General features: G+C 39.9%; 1 protein-coding gene across 1 annotated transcript; it reads left to right on the forward strand.

Annotated features, from left to right (window-relative positions):
* Positions 1 to 335: 335 nt before the first annotated feature.
* Positions 336 to 25,373, forward strand: CTSS (cathepsin S). The gene is made up of 8 exons (XM_021089893.2): positions 336 to 409; positions 1,397 to 1,523; positions 4,754 to 4,876; positions 5,684 to 5,833; positions 8,031 to 8,258; positions 9,999 to 10,164; positions 11,464 to 11,566; positions 24,935 to 25,373. Exons 2-8 carry the CDS (start codon positions 1,398 to 1,400, stop codon positions 25,032 to 25,034), a joined length of 996 nt encoding a protein of 331 aa, XP_020945552.1. The 5' UTR covers positions 336 to 409; position 1,397; the 3' UTR covers positions 25,035 to 25,373.
* Positions 25,374 to 26,445: the final 1,072 nt, after the last annotated feature.

The following is a 26,445-nucleotide window of genomic DNA, read 5'->3' on the forward strand; positions in this document are numbered from 1 at the left end:
CAGGAACTTAATCCTAACCTTTCCATAACTAAATTTTTCTACCTGAAACTTGGTGTTTTTAGGTAAAGTGAATAAACAAAACGATGAGGGATTAAAGGGTACCCTTGTACTGATGTTATTTTGTTGAGTTTTTTTCTATTGATCTCCTCTATTGGGGGCTCTTTTTGATGATTAACTGTACCCACTTTTCTCCAAAACCGTAGGGAGAGAGCCAGAGGTTGCTCATCTAGTTACGTTTTAAATGAAACTGAAATGAAAGTTCACTTCCTCATTGTGGATACCTCATGTGACAAGTTCCAATTTCTTTTTAAAGTCTCTTTAACTGAAGTCTCTTTGCTGCCTTTGGAATCTTTGGAGAGAGCCCACTGTCACGCATTCTTTGTATAGGAGCACCTGCTGGTTCTATCATGTATGTACTGTCTGTTCTTTTTCTCCTATTTGGTCCTTAAACCCTTCATTTGTGTTTTTAGCTTGCTCTGCCTGCTAGTTTTTATATCGTTTGTTTCAGGAAGTAAATTACAAAAAAATTATTGTTCAATTTACTTCTTTTTTTTTTTTTGGCTAAAAAGAATCTATTTTTGAAAAGTTAATGTCTGCTTAAACATCTAAAACCTGGGGCTGAAAGGTAACTTTCTTTGGAATATGAAGATTTACATGGTTCAAAAGCCAGCTGTTTTGTATTTAAAAGAAATGGAAAAGAAAGTAAAATACAGTTTGAGGGAGTTAGTCACTGAATTTCTGTTAAGTTCTCTTTATATTACAAATAGAAGTGATGTTTTCAAAAGTACTTAATTTCTTCTTTTGAAATAAATATTTTGATTATTGGGGAAAAAAAAGGTAAAAATGGTCCAATAATGTAAAAAGGTAAAAAGTTAAAACAATCCAATGATCCTCCTCCATAACGGGAGTTGTCTTTTAACTGCCTCCCAATTGCGAATATTTAAACAGACCAGTTAAGAGCTTGTGTATTCAAAAATTATGATGATAAACTGATTTTTCAAAGTTTGCCTTCTTAAGGATTTTTTTTTTTTTTTTGAAAGGAGGGAAGAGGATTTCTCTTGAAAAAGAGGATTTGTTGTCAAATCCCAAAGTCTCTGCTTCCCTCATCACCACATGCCACCTACCTTGGATGTAAATTTGGTTGGTCAGACATTGGGACATTTTTGAAAATCACTTTGAGAGTGCCACTAAGTATTGGAAGTGGTATTTCAGACATAAGTCTGCAGTTACTTCCTGTGATTTACATAATCCAGAGGTTTCCTGGATTTGTAATACTCTGATTTGTAATATCCTATCCCTTTGACAGACTCTGCATTGCTACTTTTGTGATGAAAAAACATGGTCACAACATATGCGGCTAATAGCTTCTCTTCCTATGTTAACTTTCCTTTAACAGAATGAAATGCCTGGTTTGGGTGCTCCTCCTGTGCTCCTCAGCGATGGCACAGCTGCACAGAGACCCCACCTTGGATCGTCACTGGGATCTCTGGAAGAAAACCTATGGAAAACAATACAAGGAAAAGGTAGATGGGTTGCCATTTGAACAATCTGCTTTTCCTCAAGTACCTGATATATTCTTACAAGCAGTACTTTCAGTAAATGATACATGCTCACATCTTGCCAGATACTATTCGTGAGGTGTTAGAGACACATCAGGAAACAAAGTTCTTGTTTTTATGGCGCTTATATCCTAAAAAGGGAGACAGGAAAGAAAGAAAGAAGCCGGATGTAAACTATGTCAGATGGTGATAAGGGCAGCTGAGAAAAATAAAGCAAGTTGTGGGGGCTTGGGCGGGGCCCCAGGTGAGGGCTGTGAGGGGTTGGGATTATTCTATGTATGTGACAGAATGGTCTGGAAAGGCCTCCCATATAAGGTGACAGTTGGGCAGAGAACTGATAGATGCCAGGGAACGAGCAAAGTAGATAATGGGAGTGAAGGTCCCACGCCAAGAGGGAAAGAGTGCACATTTGAGGAACAAAAAGGCCCATTTCAGTCCCTGACACAGACACACATGGGCAGATGTTATTACTTGACTTTCACTTCTCACTTTGTACTTATGTTTTTATTTTAAAACATACCCCTTGATTGATTTTAAGACCTTAACCTGGTGCTTCAACTAAGTCCTACAACTGTATAGCATTTTTGAGTTTGTAAGCAAGGATTATGTATTAACTTACTTGATGCCTTATTTTTATATGAAAAAGCTCTTAGTTCTTAGTAGCAATGAATTTCACCCTTGCCCACTCCCCTTTAGCACCAGGCCTCTAATTTCAGTGTTAACTAGAGTTAGATGTGCAGTTAACACTACTATTGGTTAAATTAATACTATCTTGCTTTTTTTTTTTTTTTTTTTTTTTGTCTTTTTACGGCTGAACCCGATGCACATGGAGGTTCCCAGGCTAGGGGTCGAATCAGAGCTACAGCTGCCGGCCTACACCACAGCCACAGCAAAGCGGGGTCTGAGCTGCATCTGCAACCTACACCACAGCTCATGGCAACGCCAGATCCTTAACCCACTGAGCAAGGCCAGGGATCGAACTTGTGTCCTCAAGGATGCTTGTCAGATTAGTTTCCGCTGAGCTATGATGGGAACTCTGCTATCTTGTTTTTTAATTATTCCAGTCTGTCAGGTGGAATGAAAATGACTTTTGATTAGTATCCTACCATTAAAATGTATCTCAAAGTTCTCTTCCTTTTTTCCTTTCCTATACATCATTGGATTTATTTTTTCTTTATTCCACTTTCCCCCTTTACTGGTTTGGAGGTATATCTATACATGTCTATTATGGGTAAAATCTTGCTCCAGGACAGAAGGACTGCATCCAGACTTACTACCCAGAACCAGGGCCTAGGTCTTGGTTCTAACACTCAATGAAATGAGTCAGAAAAGAATTGTTGCTGAGTGCTCATTGGGCTACAACTTGTTGGAAATGATGGCCTTGGGGGTGGGAGTGAGCATCAGTGACTCTAGGAGACACTTTGTACATTTTATTCTTTGTAATGAAGCTCTGGGGTGGGGACGACAAAATCAATCACTTGAATATGAATGCACTCTGGATAAAATTAAGATAATAGGACCGAAAATTATTTTTAAAAACTATGTATAGGGAATTCCTTGGTGGCCTAATGGTTAAGGATTTGGCATTGTCATTTCCATGGCTCAGGTTCAATCCCTGGCCCCAGAACTTCTGCATGTTGTAGACGCAGCCAAAAAAAAGTGAGGGGGTGGGGGGAGTAAGTTAAAAATCTAAAAATTCCAAATCCTGGTGAGGATACAAAAAAAAAAAACAACCCAACTATGTATAATAGAATAACATATACACAAATGAACAAGAAATTATGAAATATATTAGCAATTCAACTAGAAATCTCAGAAATGAAAAATATAGTCATTGAAACAAGAACTCAATAAAAGGGATAAATTCTAGACTGGGAAGAGCTGGATAGCACCAGCAATCTAGAAGATAGTACTGAGGCATTCAGCAGAAAGCAGCACACCAAAATAAAAAGGAAAAATTATGAAAACGCAGGTAAAAGAGATGAAAGAGAGTTTCAGACCTCAAAATACATGTGATAGAATGGTGGAGAAGCAATATTTGATGAGCTATTGGTTGAGAATTTTCCAGATATGATATTTTCCCAGAAAAAACGTCCTGAGTACTGTGATCAAAAGTACCTAGGAGGAGGGAGTTCCTGTCATGGCTCAGTGGTAATGAATCTGACTATTACCTGTGAGGATGAGGGCTCAATTCCTGGCCTAGCTCAGTGGGTTAAAGATCTGGTGTTGCCATGAGCTGCTGTGTATGTCACAGATGTGGCTCAGATCCCGTGTTGCTGTGGCTGTGGTGTAGGCTGACAGCTGCAGCTCTGATTTGACCCCTAGCCTGGGAACTTCCATATGCAGCAGGTGCAGCCATTAAAAAAATGGTATTTAAAAAAACAATACCCAGGAAAGGAAAATAAAGACACCCACACCCATGAACATGTAATGAAGCTACAAAACATCAAAGAAAAAGAAAATCACAAAAGTTATCAAAGTTAAAAACAGTGCAACAATTAGACTGACAACAGACCTCTCATCTGCAATAATAGATACCAAAAGACAATGTAGAAACATCTTCAAATAACTGAAGAAAAAGCTAAAAATCTATAATCAACTCAACAATTTTTCAAGTGATGGTAAAAAAAAAGCATTTAAAAAAGCCTATGATGATTGAGTTTACATTTACAAAAGATATACTTCAACAAACTGCAATTTCTAAAAAAAATTTAGCATATTGAAGTTCATTATGTATATCTAAAATAACATTAATCATCATCAGTGCAATTAAGGACAAGAATTAAGGCATTCCCATTGTGGCTCAGCAGTAATGAACCTGACTAGTACCCATGAGGATGCAGGTTTAATCCCTGGCCTTGCTCAGTAGTTGCTGTGAGCTGTGGTGTAGGTGGCAGACATGACTCGGATCCCGTGTTGCTATGGCTGTGGCTGGCAGCTGCAGCTCCAATTCGACCACTAGCCTGGGAACTTTCATTTGCTGCAAGTGTGGCCCTAAAAAGCAAAAAAAAAAAAAAAAAAAAGCAAAGAATTAAGATTAATATGTGATTTTACCAGTTAAATGGGATATATTCATTTATTTGCATGCCCCCAGACAGATCCACATTTAGTAGAATGCCTCATAATATGTTTATTTTCATTATTGAACAATTATTTGTGCAGGATTCACAATGGTCTTTTTCCTTTTATTTTAGAATGAGGAAGTAGCACGGCGTCTCATCTGGGAAAAGAACCTAAAAACTGTAATGCTTCACAATCTGGAGCATTCGATGGGAATGCATTCATATGATCTAGGCATGAACCACCTGGGAGACATGGTAGGGAAGTTATAAATAATTCTACTTTATCTGTGGGTAAACAGGCAATCTGAAGGTAAACAATAAAGGAGTATTATCTATATGTGCACAAAATTTAAAAACAGAATTTAAGGACATGAGAATTTGTATAGATTCCTTATTTAGTTCTGCTGTGGCAACTTTCCTTAACAAATTCCTTCTGAAGAGGAATGTTTTAAACTCACAGACCACTATTACTTTGATTTTTTTTAATTCTAGAAAGCATTACCTAAAAATGACTCAGTCTTTTATAGTAAGTTACCATACTTATGTCAGTCTAAACTGACAACTTAATATGGTCCATCTCTGCCTTCTTAATGGGGGGATGTGGGTATTTAATATCACAAATAATCTCCCATTAGTTATTAGATTCTGTTCTCCCCTACAAAAGGTGATCACTGTGGCCAAAATTAAGTATCCTTGGAAGGGAATGCTCTAAATAGATTAAATTCAGCCATCTCCTTATAATTCTTTCTCACAAGGAAAACCAGATCAGTTCACTTTTTAGCCAGCCCTTTTATAAAATTCTGCCTTGCTTTGAACAAAACTCTGCCTCCCTCTAACCTCTCGTTTTTACCATTCCCTTTTTCTCCTTCCCAATGCCTAACTGGGAGGCTAATGTAAAGTGAGAGACTAAAGAGATTCGGATAATTCACCTACCAGATAATTACCTGTGTTAGTCACAGTTACCACAAGTTTTTTTCAGTTGACAAATATATTCACAGTTAGAGTTTGGGGGATATTTAAAGAAAGAAAAAACTGAAAGGAGATATGTGTATATCTTTGTAGACCAGTGAAGAAGTGATATCATTGATGAGTTGCGTGAGAGTTCCCAGCCAATGGCCGAGAAATGTCACTTACAAGTCAAACCCTAATCAGAAATTGCCTGATTCTATGGACTGGAGAGAGAAGGGGTGTGTTACTGAAGTGAAATACCAGGTGAGTATTTTGTGTGTGTGCCCCAGGTAGAGATCTCTCCTCTCCATTATTATTATTTTTTGGCTTCCGCCCACAACAGAAGTCCCCAGGCCAGGGATCGAACCCGTCCCACAGCTGTAACCAGAGGCACGGCAGTGACAATGCCGGATCCTTAACCCCTGAGCCACGAGGGAACTTCAAGATCTCTCTTCCTTATATACGTAGTCTAGCTATGTAATTTGGTAGTGAATATCATAGTTCCTTGGGTTACTTTCTAAATATGTTTGCTATTCTTGTTTTCCCAACTACCTTGTGAGCTCCTTGAGGGCCAAGACAATACATCATACTTTTTTTGTATTCCCCACAGTGCTTAGAACAACAGTGGTTAGAGCCACATTAGACTCTAAAACTATGAACTAAGCAAACAGGTCTTTAAGATAGACTTTTAGGAGTTCCCGTCGTGGCGCAGTGGTTAACCAATCCGACTAGGAACCATGAGGTTGCGGGTTCGGTCCCTGCCCTTGCTCAGTGGGTTATCGATCCGGCGTTGCCGTGAGCTGTGGTGTAGGTCGCAGACGCGGCTCGGATCCCGCGTTGCTGTGGCTCTGGCGTAGGCCGGTGGCTACAGCTCCGATTCAACCCCTAGCCTGGGAACCTCCATATGCCGCGGGAGCGGCCCAAGAAATAGCAACAACAGCAACAACAACAACAACAGACCAAAAGACAAAAAAAAAAAAAAAGATAGACTTTTAGTGTTCGTGCTATGCATCAACTGCACCAAGTCAATTACATGTGTATGAGAAAATTTCAATCAGGAAGTTTTACCTCTCACTTATGAATTTCTAAGTGCAGAAAGAGAGGAAACAACTAAAGCTGAATGTGGTCTATAAGTTATACCAGTCAAGTTAATTCATGACTAAGCGTGCATTGTTAGAAAGAAATGTGGGCTTTATTTTTCTTTTGGGGGCTGCACCTGTGGCATATGGACGTTCCCAAGCCAAGGGTCCAATTGGAGCTACAGCTGCAGGCTATGCCTCAACCACAGCAACATGGGATCCAGCTGCATCTGGGAACTACACCAAAGCTTGTGGCAACTCTGTAACCTTAACCCACTGAGCTGAGCCAGGCCGGGAATAAAACCCACATCCTCACAGAGACAAAGGCGGTCCTTAACCCACTGAGCCCCAACAGGAACTTCAGAAATGTGGGCTTTATAAATTTGTTCCTATCTTTTTGTATTTCCTTTAATTTGTTTGTGAAAAAAAAAAAAAAGCTACAAAAATCCTAAATTAGTTAGGGATAACTAAGGATAAAACACACGTATCATCTTGGAGGTCAGGATATGAGAGAAGAATTAGTGTTCTGATCAGCTGCTCTGTCTTGTGATCAAAGAGGAAAGTAAAAATTTGGAAGTAAATAATATTGCTAATCTCTTATTCTTTTCCACCTAGTTCTTTTTCTTTCAACTAGTTTTGGGTTTTTTATTGCAGCTTCTCTAAACTAAGTTTGAGAAGACTCAATAAACTACATACGTAGGTGCTAACTATAAAGAATTTAATGAGCTCCTTTCTCTGGGTGCTCGCATTGTAATGGGTGAGTCAGCTTTAGCCAAAAGCAAACTGAATTTGCTTCCTTCCAGTAGGGGGCAAAGTGGGATGAGGGGAGGAGAGAGAAAGCAATTCTGATGTGGCTCTGCACCCTTTTTACACTAAAGTAGCTTCATGTTTTTTGGTTTGTTTATGCTTCCCTGTAAAATAGCTTATGATGGAAAAAATTCTAAAGCTAAAAATATCTGAAAAATACTAACCTTATGTTTCAGGCATTGTTTGATAGGAGGAAGGGTATTTTAGGTCAAGGGAATCATCCCATTTCCTCTCAAAATCCCTTTACTGTTGGCATCCCTCTCCCTTCCTATGGGGTGAACATAGCTGGGATTTGATACACGCTCAATAAGTACTCTTTCTTAATCTATGCGAATGTGACAATTATGCTCTGAGCTCAGCCATTCGTAAATATTTTTTAAGGTTGGACCTTGTCCAGAGAACAATTAAGTGTTTAGTCTTCATTCCCATGGTCTAAGAAAAGAGGAAACTGTAGAGGGGGGAGCTCTTCTAGGAACTGCTGACAGTGCTGATATGTTGGGGGTTGCCCAACTGGTGCTGTGGAAGTCAACCTTAGTGATGCTATGACTGCCCTTGTGACTTTGTCTCTGTTTTAGGGTTCTTGTGGTTCTTGTTGGGCTTTCAGCGCTGTGGGAGCTCTGGAAGCACAAGTGAAGATGAAAACAGGAAGGCTGGTGTCTCTGAGTGCACAGAACCTGGTGGATTGCTCAACTGAAAAATACAGGAATAAAGGCTGCAATGGCGGCTTCATGACAGAGGCTTTCCAATATATCATTGATAACAACGGCATCGATTCAGAAGCCTCCTATCCCTACAAAGCCGTGGTGGGTCACAAGCAAACTTTTTGTGCTGCCCCTTGACCTTATGCTGTCCTGTACTAAACTTATTACCAAGCCAACTGCTCGAAAAGCAGTGCTGTGTGGGGACGTGGGGTGTGTAGGGTTGGGGGCATGGAGAGGAGAGAGAGAAACCTCAATCAGAGATTCTTTTTTTTTTTTTTTTTTTTTTTTTGTCTTTTTAGGGCTGTACCCATGGCATATGGAGGTTCCCAGGCTAAGGGCTGAATTGGATCTGTAGACACCAGCCTACACCGCAGCCATAGCAATACCAGATCCAAGCCACGTCTGTCATCTATACCATAGCTCATGGCAACACCAGATCCTGGATCCTTAACCCACTGAGCAAGGCCAGGGATCAAAACTTTGACCTCATGGATGCTAGTCAGATTCATTTCCGCTGAGCCACCACAGGAACTCCTCAATCAGGAATTCTTAAATTCTTGAGTTCTCTTTCTTATGCAGCAACCTTCTTCATTTATCAATGGCACAATGATTTTAAACAAGCAAGCAGAGTTTATGGAGTTTCAGCAAATCTTCCTTAAAATTCTTTCTGTGTATCTGCCTGGTATCTAAAGTTTTTTGTCTCACAGCCTCCTATGCTCAACCTTATTCTCAGATCACCAACCATACAATTCTTCTACCTACTAAAAAGCTAAATAATGTTCTCCTCCCCTCGCAGGTTCATCACATTTTGTTAAATGACATAATATGTCTGTATTACAGGAAATTTAGAAAACGTTCTCAAAACCTCCCACCTTAACCACTGTTATTTTGGTTTATTTCTTTCAAGTTCTTTTTCCTATTAAGCATTTTAAAAACATAGTTGTATACACAACAAATGTGAATTTGTAACCTCCCCTTTCTCATTTGAAATAGGGTCTTTTTAAACCATTGTTTAAACTGCAGCTCATCTTGAAGTCATTATATCACCAAAAGTATTTTAAAGCTGTAGTCTAGAGTTTATGACTTTGAATAGTTACTCCCCTAAAAATCTACTTCAAAGTCTTCAAAACATTTTCTTGGCAACTTTTGTGCACATGAAGATGTTCATACTTTTAAACAATAGTATTTCCTCTGTTGTTGGTGAAACAGAATATTAAGTTTTGAAAGATTTTTTTTTCTTTTTTTAAAAGAAAGAAGGCGGGATTCCCATTGTACAGCAGAAACAAGCCCTGATAGCATCCATGAGGACTTGGGTTCGATCCCTGGCCTCACTCAGTGGATTAAGGATTTGGCATTGCCATGAGCTATGGTGTAGGTCGTAGCTGCAGCTCGAATCTGGTATTGCTGTGGTGTAGGCTGGTAGCTGTAGCTCCAATTCAACCCGTAGCCTGGGAACCTCCATATGCTGTGGGTGTGGCCCTAAAAAGCAAACAAAAAAAAAAAAAAAAAAAGAGAAGAAAGAAAGGAGACAGATATTTGAAAAGACTAAATGAGGAAAGAAAACATATTTGAAATCCAGACTTAGGATACTGGTGATTTATATAGGCAGTCGAATCAGAGCTGTAGCCGTCAGCCTACGCCAGAGCCACAGCAATGTGGGATCCGAGCCGCGTCTGCAACCTACACCACAGCTCACGACAACGCCGGATCCTTAACCCACTGAGCAAGGCTAGGGATCGAACCCGCAACCTCATGGTTCCTAGTCGGATTCGTTAACTACTGCGCCACTGACGGGAACTCCTGAAGCACACTTCTTTATCTGATTTACCATTTTTTTCACAGGATGGAAAATGCAAGTATGACTCAAAAAATCGAGCTGCCACGTGTTCAAGGTATACTGAACTTCCTTTCGCCGATGAATATGCCTTAAAAGAAGCTGTGGCCAATAAGGGACCTGTGTCCGTTGCTATAGATGCGAAGCATTCTTCTTTCTTCTTCTACAGGAGTGGTAAAAACCCAAACATACTATCCTCATGCTTTATACTGCCCTTGCCCTGTAAGAAAGAATATTCTCCTTCCCCATCACTCCACCTCTGAATGCTTAAATTAGGTTAAACGGAATCGTCTATCGTACATCGTTTCATATGTACTTTTATACCCCATTAATTACTAAAGTAATGCTTATCAGAATTTACTAACCTACATGTCAGGTCCTATGCTAAATTCTTCCCATGCATTATGTCATTTAATTCTTATAATAACCCTCTTTTACAGATGAAAAAACTAAGTCTTGGACAGGTTCACTCGCCTAAAGTCACACCATCTGCAAGTGATCGGGAGGGTTAGAACCATGCTGTCTGACCCAAGGCCTGTGCTCCTAAGTGCTGTAGCCGCTGTGGACTGTAGGTGCAGCGGAGCAGGTTAGGGTTAGGGAACTGAGCCATGACGGGAACTCTGCTATGGCAACTTTAATTAAAGAAACTATGCAAGGAGGGTGCTCACCAAGAGGAGAGCATTGTATTAGACAAAGTAGAAGCTTATCATTTTTTTTAACATCACCTTAAAGATCATTTAATCTAAAAATGTATAGAACAGGAGTTCCCGTCAAGGCTCAGTGGTTAGCGAACCTGACTAGCAGCCATGAGGACGGGGGTTCAATCCCTGGCCTCGCTCAGTGGGTTAAGGATCTGGTGTTGCCATGAGCTGGGGTGTAGGTCGCAGATGTGGCTTGGATCTGGCGTTGCTGTGGCTGTGGCGTAGGCCAGTGGATACAGCTCCGATTCAGCCCCTAGCCTGGGAATCTCCATATGCTGCAGGTGCGGCCCTAAAAAGATAGGGGAAAAAAAAAAAAAGAAAGAAAATGTATAGAACAAACAATTTAGGGATGTGTACAAAGAAATACAGCAATATAAGTTAACATATTAGAAAAAGGTGTCATGGAGTTCCCTCATGGCTCAGTGAGTTAAGGATCTGGTGTTGTCACTGCTGTGGCTCTGGTTACAGCTGTGGCAAGGGTTCGATCCCTGGCCTGGGAATTTCTGCATGCCACAGGCACAGCCAAATCATCAAAGAAGATTTCTGAAGGAGCTGTGATTAGATTAATGCCCAACTTGGCATAACAAAATAAAACAAAACACCCTGACATATACAGCATTGATGGCACAGAATTGTACACTCTAAATAGTTTAAACCTGAGCGTATATTTTCCTTACATATATCCAAAACAGTCTAATAAAATAGCATCTTCAAATGTCCTTCATTGCCACATACCACTTAGGCTTTTTCTCCACCCATATTGTATTCTTAGGTGTCTACTATGACCCCTCCTGTACTCAGAATGTGAATCATGGTGTACTAGTGGTCGGCTACGGTAACCTTAATGGGAAAGACTACTGGCTTGTGAAAAACAGGTAATGTATACTTAATTATCAGGAATTTGAGGGAGGCTCGACAAATGCTTTTTTGTGATTATGATCATCATCATCATGATGCTGACGGTAATGAACACTTACAGCCTCTCACAAAATGACCATTCTCAATCACTCAGCGCCTCCATTTCTTTACTTTCTATTCTGCGGTCAGCACTTTGTTTTCATGATTTATCCTGCAATACTTCTCCTATCATGCCTTAATCAGTCTTCTTTATGAATACCCATGGCTCTGCTTAGCCGCCCAATTGTTGGTCTTTCCTCCAGGACGCCATCCTCTGTCCCTTACTCTTCTTATTCTACATCTTTCTTGGATACAAGCATTCCATTCTTAGGATTTCAGCTATACCTATATGCTGATGGCTTTCAAATCTCTAGCTCCCGCCCTGACCTCTGCCCCGAACTTCAAACTTACTTATCTGGACACATCACTTCAATGTATCTTTGTTTCTTCAAATTCAATATGTCCAGGAACTCACTACTCTTCCCACCATATTATTCCTTCCCAGAACTTCCTATCTCACTAAAAGGCAACACCACGCAAGTCACCCAACTAGATATTATGGATTTGTCTTAGACCCTCCAGATCAAATCAAGCAACAAGTCAAACTAATTTTACATCCTATCTGTCCCTGATTCTGCCCTCTCTCCGTTTCTTCTATTGTTGCTCTAGTTGAGACATCTTCAGACTGGACTATTACTGTAGCCTTCTAATCGGTCTCCTTTACTCTCAAATCTGTGTTGTGTAAAATATAAGTCTGAGCTTATACCTCTTCTATTTCGTACCATTCAGAGTACGATGAATGCTCCCTGGTAGAAATGACAAATTGTGTATGTTGGGACCCTACCTGCCTTGCCAGACTCAATTCCTGGCACTTGTTGTCTCACATTTTTCAATCTATTTATATTGAACCATGCACAGTTATAGTTCCCATACATATCATTTGATCTTTAATATCTTTATACCTTGGTTATGCTGTTCCTTCTGCCTAGAGCATCTTTTCTCCTCACTTGGTTTATTCCTCCTTTTCCTTCAAAACCAGCTCAGGTATTCAGGTACCAAAACCAGAAAGTTTTCCCTAAATCCTTGGGCTGGGCAAAATGTCGTTTTCTTTTTTTCTGTGCTCTGAAAATGTCTTATGCATCCTGGAGTATTTTACCCATTATGTTTAAATTGTATGTTTACCTATCTATCAATCCAGTATTCTGTATGTGCCTCTGTGGCAGAGATTATGTCTTATCTTCATATTCTTAGCACAGTATGTGGCACCTAGCAGCCCCTCAATACATGAATTAGCTGACACCCTCACAACCCATAAACAAAAGGAATGTAGCTCCTGGAGGCAAAAAAGAGAAGAAATATGAAAAATATATTTGAAGATTCTCCTTGTATTAGTTTTCTAGGGCTCCTATAACAAAGTACCACAAACCAAATGGCTTAAACAACAGAAATTTATGTCCTACAGTTCTAGAGGCTAGAAGTCAGAGAGCAAGGTGGTTCCGAGGGCTGTGAGGAAGACAATTTTCGACGCCTTTCCTCTAGCTGCTGAAGGTTTCCTAGCAATTTTTGTCTTTCTTTGGCTTACAAGCATCTCCTGATCTCTGCCTTTATTTCCACATGATATTCTCCCAATGTGCATGTCTGTTTCTGTCCAGTTTTCCCTTTTATAAGTCATCAGTCACATTGGATTAGGGCCCACTCTAATGATCTCATCTTAGCTAATTATATCTGCAACCCCTCTATTTCCAAATAAGGTCACATTTTGAGGGCTAGAGTTTAGGTTTCCAACATTTGAAAATGGAGGGGACACAATTCAACCCAAACACCCCTCAAATATTTACTGGAAGTGCATAGTCTACAAATCATAAATAAACACACAAAAAGGTGCTTTCCTTTTTCACATCGTGGCTCACAAAGAAGATGGTAAAATTTGTATGGCTCATTGGGAAAGTAGTTGAGGGGATTAATATCTTGGTTCACTTGTAACCCATTCACAGCACTGATCAGCTTGGGTCGAAACAAGTGATAACTTTTTTAAAATGTAGCAACACTTTCTCATATATCTTGTTTACTCCCTACAGTAGATATTCTAAATTACCTTCTCTGGTGAAACTGCTTTTCTTGAAGATTATATGTTTAGGGTTTTAATTCAAAACCTCTTCTCAGCACTTATTCATTCAACAAGCATTTATGAAGCATTCACAATGTGACGGACATGGAGATACAAAAATTAACAAGACAGCATCCTATCTTGAAGGGGCTCACAGTCCAATGAGGAATGAGATATATTTTTAAACAATAAAATACGACATGGGAGTTCCTACTGTGGCTCAGCAGAAATGAATCCGACTAGTATCCATGAGGACACGGGTTCAATCCCTGGCCTTGCTCAGTGGATCAAGGATCTGGCGTTGCTGTGAGCTGTGGTGTAGGTCAAGCAGGTGTGACTCCAATTCGACCCCTAGTGTGGGAACTTTCATATGCCGTGGGTGTGGCCCTAAAAAGACCAAAAAAAAAAAAAAAAAAAACCCACAATAAAATACCACACATCATGGTGTAATAAGTCTAAATAGTTCTGGAGCCATAGAGGAGGAGATGCCTAACTGCCTGAAGCCCCACCAAGAGGGCACTACTTGCACCATTTCAGATGAATGAAATTGCTCATGTGTTGGAGGAAGGAAATAAGTTGTTTGTTTAATTAATTAATTAATTAATTTGTCTTTTTGCCTTTTCTTGAGCCATTCTCTTGGCATATGGAGGTTCCAGGCTAGGAGTCTAATCGGAGCTGTAGCCATCGGCCTACACCAGAGCCACAGCAACTCGGGATCCGAGCCGTGTCTGCAACCCACACCACAGCTCACAGCAATGCCAGATCCTTAACCCACTGAGCAAGGTCAGGGATTGAACCCTCAACCTCATGGTTCCTAGTCGGATTCGTTAACTACTACACCACGACGGGAACTCCAATAAGTTGTTTAATGACCCAAAAAGGATATGCAATGATACGGAAATGTGAGAGATTTCTCTGCTTTATTAACTCTCTACTACATTTATTTCTGTAATATCTATGACATATCACTTTCCTGGTTTGTTTTGCTGTATCAACTTTAGCTTCATTATGTAGATTATTTTCTTCCTCCTGTCCCTTACACTCTAGTTCCAGTATCCAGGCAAACTCATCTGTTCCTTGAGTTGCATCGATTGCCATTGCGTGAATGATACCCAGTTCACTGTTTCTGAATATTACCTTTCTGCTAAACAACAGACTTCCATGTCCAACTTCCAACTTTAGTTCTACTTGAAAAATCTAAATTTCCTACCCACCTACATTCACACATTCATTCTCTCTCTTTATCTCTCCTGTTTCTATTCAAGTCCTATTCACAAGTCATTCCCTCTCTCTCGTCATCCCACCTCCCTTTACATCCTCCATCCCTGAAAATGATTTTAAAATAAGCTCAAGGGGAAATTATTCCCTTAGTAATACATAACCATCTCCAGATTATCAAAGCCAAGGTATCGTCTTGAGCTCTTCCTTCTCAGCCCTTTCCTTTAGGCTGCTGAATCATATTTTATATGTATTTTCTCTTTTCCATTCCTAATGACCTTACCTAACTCAGATTCCATTCTCACCCAGCTATGGAAGTATCTTCTAAAACTATAGATCATGTACAGAGTTCCTGTCATGGCTCAGTGGAAACAAATCTGACTAGCATCCATGAGGATGCAGGTTTGATCCCTGGCCTTGCTCAGTGGGTTAAGGATCCAGCGTTGCCAGGAGCTGTGGTGTAGGTTGCAGACATGGCTCGGATCTGGTGTTGCTGTGGCTGTGGTGTAGGCCAGCAGCTACAGCTCCGATTAGACCCCTAGCCTGGGAAGCTCCATATGCTATGGGTGCGGCCCTAAAAAGACAAAAAAATAAAAATAAATAAAAAATAAATAGAAATAAAAATATAGATCATGTAAACCCATGATCAAAATTCTAGTAGTCTACCATTTTCATCAAAATAAAGTTCAAACTACCGGCTAGGAATGTGAGGGTCCCCATTAGGTAGTTTCCAAGATAGCATTCTAGACTTTTCTTCCTCTATATTCTCATGTACCCACGTTCACACTCTGGCCACAGTGAACTACTTACTCATCATTTCCTAAGTTTTGAGACACTCAGCTATTTCTATTTCTTTACAAATGGTGTTTCATCTTTCTGAAATGCCCTTAAAGCCCACTGCTGTCTACAGAAATGCCTCTTGTCTGTGATGAAATGGGCACCCTCATACATTCTGGTGGAAGAGTAAATTTTTCCATCCTTCTTGAAGGCATTTTGATAATATGAGTCAAGAACTTTTAATTATTTTATTTTATTTTATTTTTATGTGTGTGTGTGTGTGTCTTTTTGCCTTTTTTCTAGGGCTGCTCCCACGGCATATGGAGATTCCCAGGCTAAGGCTCTAATCAGAGCTGTAGACGCCAGCCTACACCACAGCCACAGCAATGCGGGATCTGAGCTGTGTCTGTGAGCCACAGCACAGCTCACGGCAACTTGAGATCCTTCACCCACTGAGCAAGGCCAGGGATCGAACCCGCAACCTCGTGGTTCCTAGTCGGATTCATTAACCACCTAGCCACGACAGGAACGCCCAAGAACTTTTTAAATGTTCATATTCTTCATTCAATTATTTTCATTTCTTGGAATCTATATAAAGAAAATAATCCAAAATTTTGGGGAAACTTCATACCAATTTATGTAAATTGTAGCATTCTTCTTTATGCACAGCATACAGACATTCCTAGGCCAGGGCACAGCAGTGACAATGCCAAATCCTTAATCTCTAGGCCACCAGAGAACTCCTTCTTTAATAGTGAAAAACAGTGAGCAACCAAAAATTCCTAACAATAGAGATTGGTATTAAACAAACTATGACATAATTAAGTCCACATATTAGAAATTATATTTATTCAGACCATTATTAGTAGCCTAATGAAATACTTGGAATATACGTTTAAATGGAAAAACATATATAAATACAAAATTTATAAACAAATATTAAGTTAAAAATAGTATACCCAGTTTCTTACGTATGTTATACTAAAGGACTAGAAGGAGTTATACCAAGTGTTAATAATGAACATCTTTGTCTACCTGTATGTATTTTCAAAATCATTTTTAACAAACCAATTATTACTTTCGAAATGAAAAAAAAAACATTAAAAATCCAGTTAATTCTTTAACACCTACTTCAAATGCTCTCTCCTCTATACCACATTCATTTACTCAGATTTTTTCCTCTAACTCTTAGCTTTAGGAATGCTTTATAAGTTCTATTATAATATTTAACACATCCTGCCTTGTATTATAGCTATTTCTATAAATCATGCTCCATTCACGGAAATGCAAACTCTGTAAAGGTAGAACAATCCCTTCATTTTTGCATCTTTGTTCACATATTGATTCAAGAAATGTAAATTGAGTGCCATACTATGTGCCAAGCAATGAAAATTACAGTCTTTCTATCTTCCTTCAAGGAACTCATAGTCAGATACATAGAATCAAGGAAACAGGTTGGTGCAGCACAATAGAATGTAATAAATGCTGAGATGGAGGTGTGTGGCGGAGGCCTGGAGAGTCTGGGAAGGCATTTTAGCCAGGTTATTTGACTGAATCTTGAAGGACAAGAAGTAATAGCCAGACAAAAAAGGGCAAACAGAGAAGAGGAAGGCAAATGTATCAAAGCCAAAAATTGAGGAGAAAGTGAGTTAAGGGAATGGCATGTTCTTTTGCAAAGGCTGTGGTATGAGAAACTTTTTAGAGAGAGATGTGAGATAGGAAAGGAATAAATTATGAAAGACCACAGTTTGCTTGGCCCTAAATCCTAACAAGAACAGACTGGACATGGACATGAACTCTAGATGCCACAGAGGTTGACTCAACAAAATCCTCTTAGATCATCAAACTTTTTTTTCTTTTTGTCTTTTTTTGTCTTTTCTAGGGCCGCACCTGCAGCATATGGAGGTTCCCAGGCTAGGGGTCTAATTGGAGCTGTAGCCACCGGCCTACACCAGAGCCACAGCAACTCGGGATCCGAGCCATGTCTGTGACCTACACCACAGCTCACGGCAACTCCGGATCCTTAAGCCACTGAGCAAGGCCAGGGATTGAACCTGCAACCTCATGCTTCCTAGTTGGATTCGTTAACCACTGAGCCACGACAGGAAATCCCTTTTTTCTTTTTTTAAAAAAAATTTTATTAGAGTGTAGTTGATTTACAGTGTTGTGCCAATTTCTGCTGTACAGCAAAGTGACCCAGTCATGCATATATATACCTTCCCTTTCTTATATTCCATTATGGTCTGTCTCAAGACACTGGATATAGTTCCCTGTGCTGTACAGTAGGACCTCATTGCTTATCCATTCTAAATAGAATAGTTTGCATCTACTAATCCCAAACTCCCATCCCACTCCCTCCCCCTTGGCAACCATAAATCTGTTTTCTGTCTGTGAGTCTGTCAATCCTTTCTACAGTAGCAAGAATGATTTTTTTTATTTATTTTATTTTTTTATTTTTATTTTATTTTCCCACTGTACAGCAAGGGGATCAAGTTATCCTTACATGTATACATTACAATTACATTTTTTCCCCACCCTTTGTTCTGTTGCAACATGAGTATCTAGACAAAGTTCTCAATGCTATTCAGCAGGATCTCCTTGCAAATCTATTCTAAGTTGTGTCTGATAAGCCCAAGCTCCCGATCCCTCCCACTCCCTCCCCCTCCCATCAGGCAGCCACAAGTCTTTTCTCCAAGTCCATGATTTTCTTTTCTGAGGAGATGTTCATTTGTGCTGGATATTAGATTCCAGTTATAAGTGATATCATATGGTATTTGTCTTTGTCTTTCTGGCTTATTTCACTCAGTATGAGATTCTCTAGTTCCATCCATGTTGCTGCAAATGGCATTATGTCATCCTTTTTTATGGCTGAGTAGTATTCCATTGTGTATATATACCACATCTTCCGAATCCAATCATCTGTCGATGGACATTTGGGTTGTTTCCATGTCCTGGCTATTGTGAATAGTGCTGCAATGAACATGCGGGTGCACGTGTCTCTTTTAAGTAGAGTTTTGTCCGGATAGATGCCCAAGAGTGGGATTGCGGGGTCATATGGAAGTTCTATGTATAGATTTCTAAGGTGTCTCCAGACTGTTCTCCATAGTGGCTGTACCAGTTTACATTCCCACCAACAGGGCAGGAGGGTTCCCTTTTCTCCACAGCCCCTCCAGCACTTGTTATTTGTGGATTTATTAATGATGGCCATTCTGACTGGTGTGAGGTGGTATCTCATGGTAGTTTTGATTTGCATTTCTCTTATAATCAGCGATGTTGAGCATTTTTTCATGTGTTTGCTGGCCATCTCTTTATCTTCTTTGGAGAAATGTCTATTCAGGTCTTTTGCCCATTTTTCCATTGATTGATTGGTTTTTTTGCTGTTGGGTTGTATAAGTTGTTTATATATTCTAGAGATTAAGCCCTTGTCAGTTGCATCATTTGAAACTATTTTCTCCCATTCTGAAAGTTGTCTTTTTGTTTTCTTTTTGGTTTCCTTTGCTGTGCAAAAGCTTTTCAGTTTGATTAGGTCCCATGGGTTTATTTTTGCTCTTATTTCTATTGCTTTGGGAGACTGACCTGAGAAAATATTCATGATGTTGATGTCAGAGAGTGTTTTGCCTATGTTTTCTTCTAGGAGTTTGATGGAGTCCTGTTGTATATTTAAGTCTTTCAGCCATTTTGAGTTTAATTTTGTGCATGGTGTGAGGGTGTGTTCTAGTCTCATTGCTTTGCATGCAGCTGTCCAGGTTTCCCAGCAATGCTTGCTGAATAGACTTTCTTTTTCCCATTTTATGTTCTTGCCTCCCTTGTCAAAGATTAATTGACCATAGGTGTCAGGGTTTATTTCCAGATTCTCTATTCTGTTCCTTTGGTCTGTCTGTCTGTTTTGATGCCAGTACCACACTGTTTTGATGACTGTGGCTTTGTAGTATTTCTTGAAGTCTGGGAGAGTTAAGCCTCCTGCTTGGTTTTTGTTTCTCAGGATTGCTTTGGCGATTCTGGGTCTTTTGTGGTTCCATATAAATGTTTGGATGGTTTGTTCTAGTTCTGTGAAAAATGTCATGGGTAATTTGATAGGGATTGCATTGAATCTGTAGATTGCTTTGGGTAGTATGGCCATTTTTACAATATTGATTTTTCCAATCCAGGAACATGGAATATCTTTCCATTTCTTTACATTAAAGAAAGATTTCTTTGATTAAAGTTTTATAGTTCTCGGCATATAGGTCCTTTACGTCCTTGGTCAGGTATATTCCGAAGTATTTGATTTTGTGAGGTGCAATTTTAAAAGGTATCGTATTTTTGTAAGGAATGATCTTTTTAAATCGGAAAGTAGATTATGTTACTCTCCCCTCCAAACCCTCTAATGACTTTCCTCCACACTCAAAATAGAACCTATAACATATAAAAGCATGACGTTTTCTGGTCTCAGCCTGCCTCTGCAACCACCTCGGCCACTACTTTCCTCTCTCTCACTATAGGTAGTGATAGGTACATGAGGCTTGTTGCTGTTTCTCAGGAACACCCAGATTTTTCCCAGCTCTTTTCCCAGATTTTTGCAACACTTATGTCCTTATTTCACTTAGGGATCTTGTTCAAATATTTCTTCAGAGAAGCATCCCCTGACTACATCATCTAAAATGTAGCCCTGATTCCCAACACTTTGTATCTCCTACCCTGCTTTATTTTTCTTTATATTACTTATCATATTATGTATTTCTTTGTTTATTATATGTTTCCCCTACAGAATGTATAGGCTTTAGAAAGACTTTGTCTACCCTGTCTACTTCCATAATCCTAATGCCTAGAATAGTATCTGGCACAGCCTAAGGAGTTCATGGCTGCACTTTATTAAAAGGAAATTGGCATATATTTTAGAAGGGATACGTAGTAAGTTAGTTGTCTATAATATGCAAGGAGAAGGTAAGAGGACCAACCATTATGCTTTGTCAAAGACTAAGGGGTTTTCCAGGCCACAAGACTATATATATATTTATATATTTTATATATTTATAAATATATATATATATTTTATATTTTTTATATATTTTATATATTTTTATATATTTTATATATAAGATATTTATATTTTATATATTTTTATATATATATATATATATACTTTTTTTTTTTTTTTTTTTTTTTGCTTTTTTAGGGCTGCACCCGAGGTGTATGGAAGTTCCCAGATTAGGGGTCGACTCAGAACTACAGCTGCCGGCCTATGCCACAGCCACAGCAACGCCAGATCCTACACCACACATCACCAGATCCTTAACCCACTGAGTAAAGCCAGGGATGAACCCGCATCCTCATGGATTCTAGTCAGATTCTTTAACTGCTGAGCCCATGAGGGGAACTCCCAGGACTGTATTTTTATTTTTTTATTTTTTTTATTTTTTTTTATTTATTTATTTTTTTGTCTTTTTGTTGTTGTTGTTGCTATTTCTTGGGCCGCTCCCGCGGCATATGGAGGTTCCCAGGCTAGGGGTTGAATCAGAGCTGTAGCCACCGGCCTACGCCAGAGCCACAGCAACGCGGGATCCGAGCCGAGTCTGCAACCTACACCGCAGCTCACGGCAACGCCGGATCGTTAACCCACTGAGCAAGGGCAGGGACCGAACCCGCAACCTCATGGTTCCTAGTCGGATTCGTTAACCACTGCGCCACGACGGGAACTCCCCAGGACTGTATTTTTAAAACTAGAACAATCCCAGGCAAATGGAAACAGTCACCCTAGAAAAACAACACATATTTTTTAAAGGGTATAGGCACAACTTGAATCCAATCAGATGGACTCATACTTGGATAATAACAAAAGCAGCTACCTTTACTTGTTGAGCACTTACTACAGACACTGAGCAAGTACTTTAAATACATTTTCTCATTTAATTTTTAAGGTAATCTATGAAATAGGCATCTTATCCCCATAATACCGAATAGGAAACTCCTGATACTGAGAGAGTTAGAAACTTGTCCAAAGATGGGAGTTCCCGTTGTGGCTCAGTGGTTAACGAATCTGACTAGGAACCATGAGGTTGCGGGTTCAATCCCTGACCTTGCTCAGTGGGTTAAGGATCTGGCGTTGCTGTGAGCTGTGGTGTAGGTTGCAGACGTGGCTCAGATCCCACGTTGCTGTGGCTCTGGCGTAGGCCGGTGGCTACAACTCTGATTGGACCCCTAGCCTGGGAACCTCCATATCCCTCAGAAGTGGCCCTAGAAAAAAGAAACTTGTCCAAAGTTTAACAGTTTGAGTTAAAAGTCTGTAGAGTTAATAAAAATAAGTAACTTGGTAAGGATTGGTAGGAATATTTGGAGCTGACCTTGTATGGTTCTGAAGACAAGAATTTTTTAATCAGGGTTTTTTTTTTTTTTAGTTTTTTGTTTGTTTGTTTGTTTTGCTTTGTTTTGTTTTATGAAGGGTTAGCAGTACTCAGCCAAAAAGAGGTCTGGGATCTTCTACAAAGTTTGTGATAATTGATCTTGCCCAGATATTGAATGGGGAGTTCCTGTCATGGCTCAGTGGAAACAAATCTGACTAGTATCCATGAGGACACGGGTTCGATCCCTGGCCTCGCTTGGTGGGTTAAAGATCCAGCGTTGCATTGAGCTGTGGTGTAGTTCACAGACGTGGCTCAGATCTGGCATTGCTGTGCGTGTGGCTGTGGCTGCGGCTGCGGCATAGGTCTGGGCCAGGTATCGAACCCACACCATAGCAGCAACCCAGGACGTTGCAGTGGCAATGCCAGATTTTTTTTAACCCCTGTGCCACAAGGGAACTCCGAAGCATAACTATTTTTAAATTATGTCACTTGTCTTCTTCCAATAAGCCAGCACTTAGTTTCTTCACTGCATGCAAAAACACAACTTTCCTTTGAATTCTGAGCAAAACCTTGCAACAGCTTCCCTTTGCCTGTGGAATTAAACAAGTTCTTCAGTCAGCTTTTCTAAGCTCTGCACAATATGGCCCCAAACTGTTTTCTATCTTCTTTTTCCACTAATCTCTTAAAGATGTTTAATTTTGCTTTCAACTAAATTTCGTGCTGTTCTCCACATTCAAACACAATAGGCATTTCTCTATTTCATGCTTTTATTCACATCTTAGTTACAGCACAATTCATACAGAATATGAATGCTGCCTCAAATTATAATTATTTGTATAACTACAATTATAAAATCTCAGTGTCACAAAGAACTTCAAAGTCATTTCTCTTACACGGATTTTGTCATTTTTTCCACTGGTATGTGAAAAAGGGAGGAAAAAAAGAATATTTTGGTGAATATTTCATTAATCTAAATTTATTTGACTCAAAGAACTACCCTTAAATTAGAATTATGCCCTTTTAAGTTTTCCTTTCGGTGTTAAAATATCCTTTCATTTATAATATGATGGTGATAATAAAGATTTTTTTTTAATATCTGTACTTGCTAACTTAAAAGTTGGTAACTTTATATCAATCTATGCAAAATTTTTTAAAATTCACAAAGTCCATGAAATAAAAAAGTGAGAGAACTATTGATCTTCTCTAATCCTTATTTGACCCACGAATTCCCCTGTAACATCTCTGGCAAGTTATGTAAACCCCTGATTGACTCTTTTGAATACTAGGGAGCTCATCTCCTTCTGAGGTAGCAAATCCCACTTTTTACAGCATTAACTATGAGCAAGTCTTTTTTTTTTAGGTCTGCACCTGAGACAAATGGAAGTTCCCAGGCTGGGGGTCGAACCAGAGCTGCTGGCCTACAACACAGCCACAGCAACGCAGGATTGGAACCATGTCTGCAACCTACATCATAGCTCACAGCAACGCCCAATCCTTAACCCACTGAGTGAGGCCAGGGATTGAATCTGCATCTTCACGGATATGTTTGGGTTTGTTACCACTGAGCCATAACAGGAACTCCTATGAGCAAGTCTTATCTCATCTCTACTTCCAGGTCAAAAGGCATTTGAGGAGTTCCGTTGTGGCTCAGGGGTAATGAACCTGACTAGTATACATGAGGAAATGGGTTTGATCCCTGGCCTCACTCAGTGGGTTAAGGATCCAGCGCTGCTGTGAGCTGTGGTGTAGGTTGCAGATGCGGCTCGGATCCCGCGTTGCTGTGGCTGTGGCATAGGCCAGCAGCTGTAGCTCCAATTTGACCCCTAGCCTGGGAACTTCCATATTCCTCAAGTACAACCCTAAAAAGACCAAAAAAAAAAATTGTTTGAGAACTGCATTTTATTGATTATTTTATAATCCCCTGCCCTGGGATTTCCCATAGTGGCTCAGCAGAAGCAAATCTGACTTGTAACCATGAGGATGCAGGTTCGATCCCTGGCCTCGCTCAGTGGGTTAAGGATCCTGTGTTGCTGTGAGCTGTGGTATAGGCTGCAGACATGGCTCAGATCCTGCATTGCTATGGCTGTTGTATAGACCAGTGGCTACAGCTCTGATTCTACCCCTAGCCTGGGAACCTTCACATGCCTCGGGTGCGGTCCTAAAAAGACAGGAAGGAAGGAAGGAAGGAAAGAAAGAAAGAAAGAAAGAAAGACAGACAGACAGACAGACAGACAGACAGAAAGAAAGAAAGAAAGAAAGAAAGAAAGAAAGAAAGAAAGGGGGGGGAGAGAAGGAAGGAAGGAAGGAAGGATATGAATCCCCTGCCCTATGGCTTTTCCATAGTGGTCCCTCAAAAATATTTCTTTTTTTCTTTTTTTGCCTTTTCGCCATTTTTGGGCCGCTCCTGCGGCATATGGAGGTTCCCAGGCTAGGGGTCTAATCGGAGCTGTAGCTGCCGGCCTACACCAGAGCCACAGCAACACAGGATCCGAGCCGCATCTGCAGCCTACACCACAGCTCACGGCAATGCTGGATCGTTAACCCACTGAGCAAGGACAGGGATCAAACCCACAACCTCATGGTTCCTAGTCGGATTCGTTAACCACTGAGCCACGATGGGAACTCCCAAAAATATTTCTTAATTGACAACCTCTGAAGAAATTAAAGTTTGATAGGAAATCATCACCTATGATCCTATTACACAAAAGCACTTGAAGATGGGGCCTTGAAAGGATAATAAAACTCTTTCCCTGTAGAAATAGGAAGATTAAAGGTTTGGGATGGACTCTATATAGTTTTCCTTATATATTAAATCAGTTCATCAATAAAGCATTAAAGCTTTCCAAAAGTGATCTGAGACAAAAAGTTGATAATGTGATTTGATTCTCTTCACTTGTAATTTTGTGTTATTTCCTTTTCCAAAGCTGGGGACTCAACTTTGGTGACGGAGGATACATACGGATGGCAAGAAATAGTGAAAATCACTGTGGGATTGCTAATTATCCCTCTTACCCAGAAATCTAGAGGATATCTTCATTTTATAACATTTCAAGAAAGAAAAACACTTTCTCATTATTTTACCTGCTGTAACTAGAAGAAACAAGTGTGTCATGATCAATGTATATCTACCATACTAACAGAAAATATAGTTTGACGCATCTACTTTTTTTACTTTGCAGATCTTGAGGGAAAGTTTGCTAAGTAAATTAATAATGTACTATAGATATAACTGTATGAAAATGGTCAACCTGAAACAATATGTCATGTTTGTCATTGTCTTATTTTATTTGTTCATTTTAGTCCCCTGATTTCCTGTTGAACCTTAATGGCATATAAATGGTTAATAAATATTTGTCTTTTCAATTTTGTTACCACATACCATTCCTTTCTTATTTTTAGGTAGCTCTTATAATCTATCATGTGATTGTAAATTATAATATGCTTGTGACATGCTATGGCAACTTTTTTTTTGTCTTTTTAGGGCCACACCCATGGTACATGGAGGTTCCCAGGCCAGGGGTCAAATCGGAGCTGTAGCTCCTGGCCTACACCACAGCCACAGCAATGCAGGATCCGAGCTTCATCTGTGATCTACAGCACAGCTTATGGCAAGGCCAGATCCTTAACCCACTGAGCGAGGCCAGGGATGGAACCCGCATCCTCATGGATCCTAATCAGGTTTGTTAACCACTGAGCCACAATGGGAATTCCAATGGCAACTTTAATTAAAGAAACTATTAGGTTATTAATGTCTTGAGGACTCAGATTGTATCTTTGCACATAAAAGAAATTAGTAAATTTTTTTAAATAATGATGTCAAAGTAGACAAATGTTTGGGAGTTCCTGTTGTGGCTCAGCAGGTTAAGAACCTGGGTTAAGGACCTGGGTTAAGAATCCATGAGGATGCAGGCTCGATCCCTGGCCTTGCTCATTGGGTTAAAGATCTGGCATTGCCACAAGTTACGTCCTAGGTCGAAGATGCAGGAAGGATCGGCTTGGATACGGCATTACTGCAGCTGTGGTGTATGTAGGTCAGCAGCAGCAGCTCCAATTTGACCCCTAACCTGGTAACTTCCATATGCTGCAGATGCGGCCCTATAAAGCAAAAATACATAAATAACATACATCATATATATATATGCATATATATATATGATAATAACTTTCCCAGTTGTAACCATTCAGTAATTCCCACTATATCTTAAATAAAACACAAATTCCTTAACACTAACTACTAAATTCTGCATATCCTGCTTTTCCTGTCTCATCTGGATGCAGTTTTCTGTATTCGCCATGCTTTGCCATACTGGCCTTCCTTCAGTTTCTGAAGCACTTCTTACTTTAGGGCCTTTGCAAGTGCTGTTCTCTTGCCCAGAATATTTCCCTCGTACCTCTTTTCTGACTATAATTCAAACGTCATTTCCTCAGAGAGGCC

Source organism: Sus scrofa, chromosome 4, assembly GCF_054392235.1.
Source record: "Sus scrofa isolate SSC_HxYL_T2T_F1_AM1 chromosome 4, Sscrofa_HxYL_maternal_Yorkshire_Landrace_v2.0, whole genome shotgun sequence".
NCBI lineage: Eukaryota > Metazoa > Chordata > Mammalia > Artiodactyla > Suidae > Sus > Sus scrofa.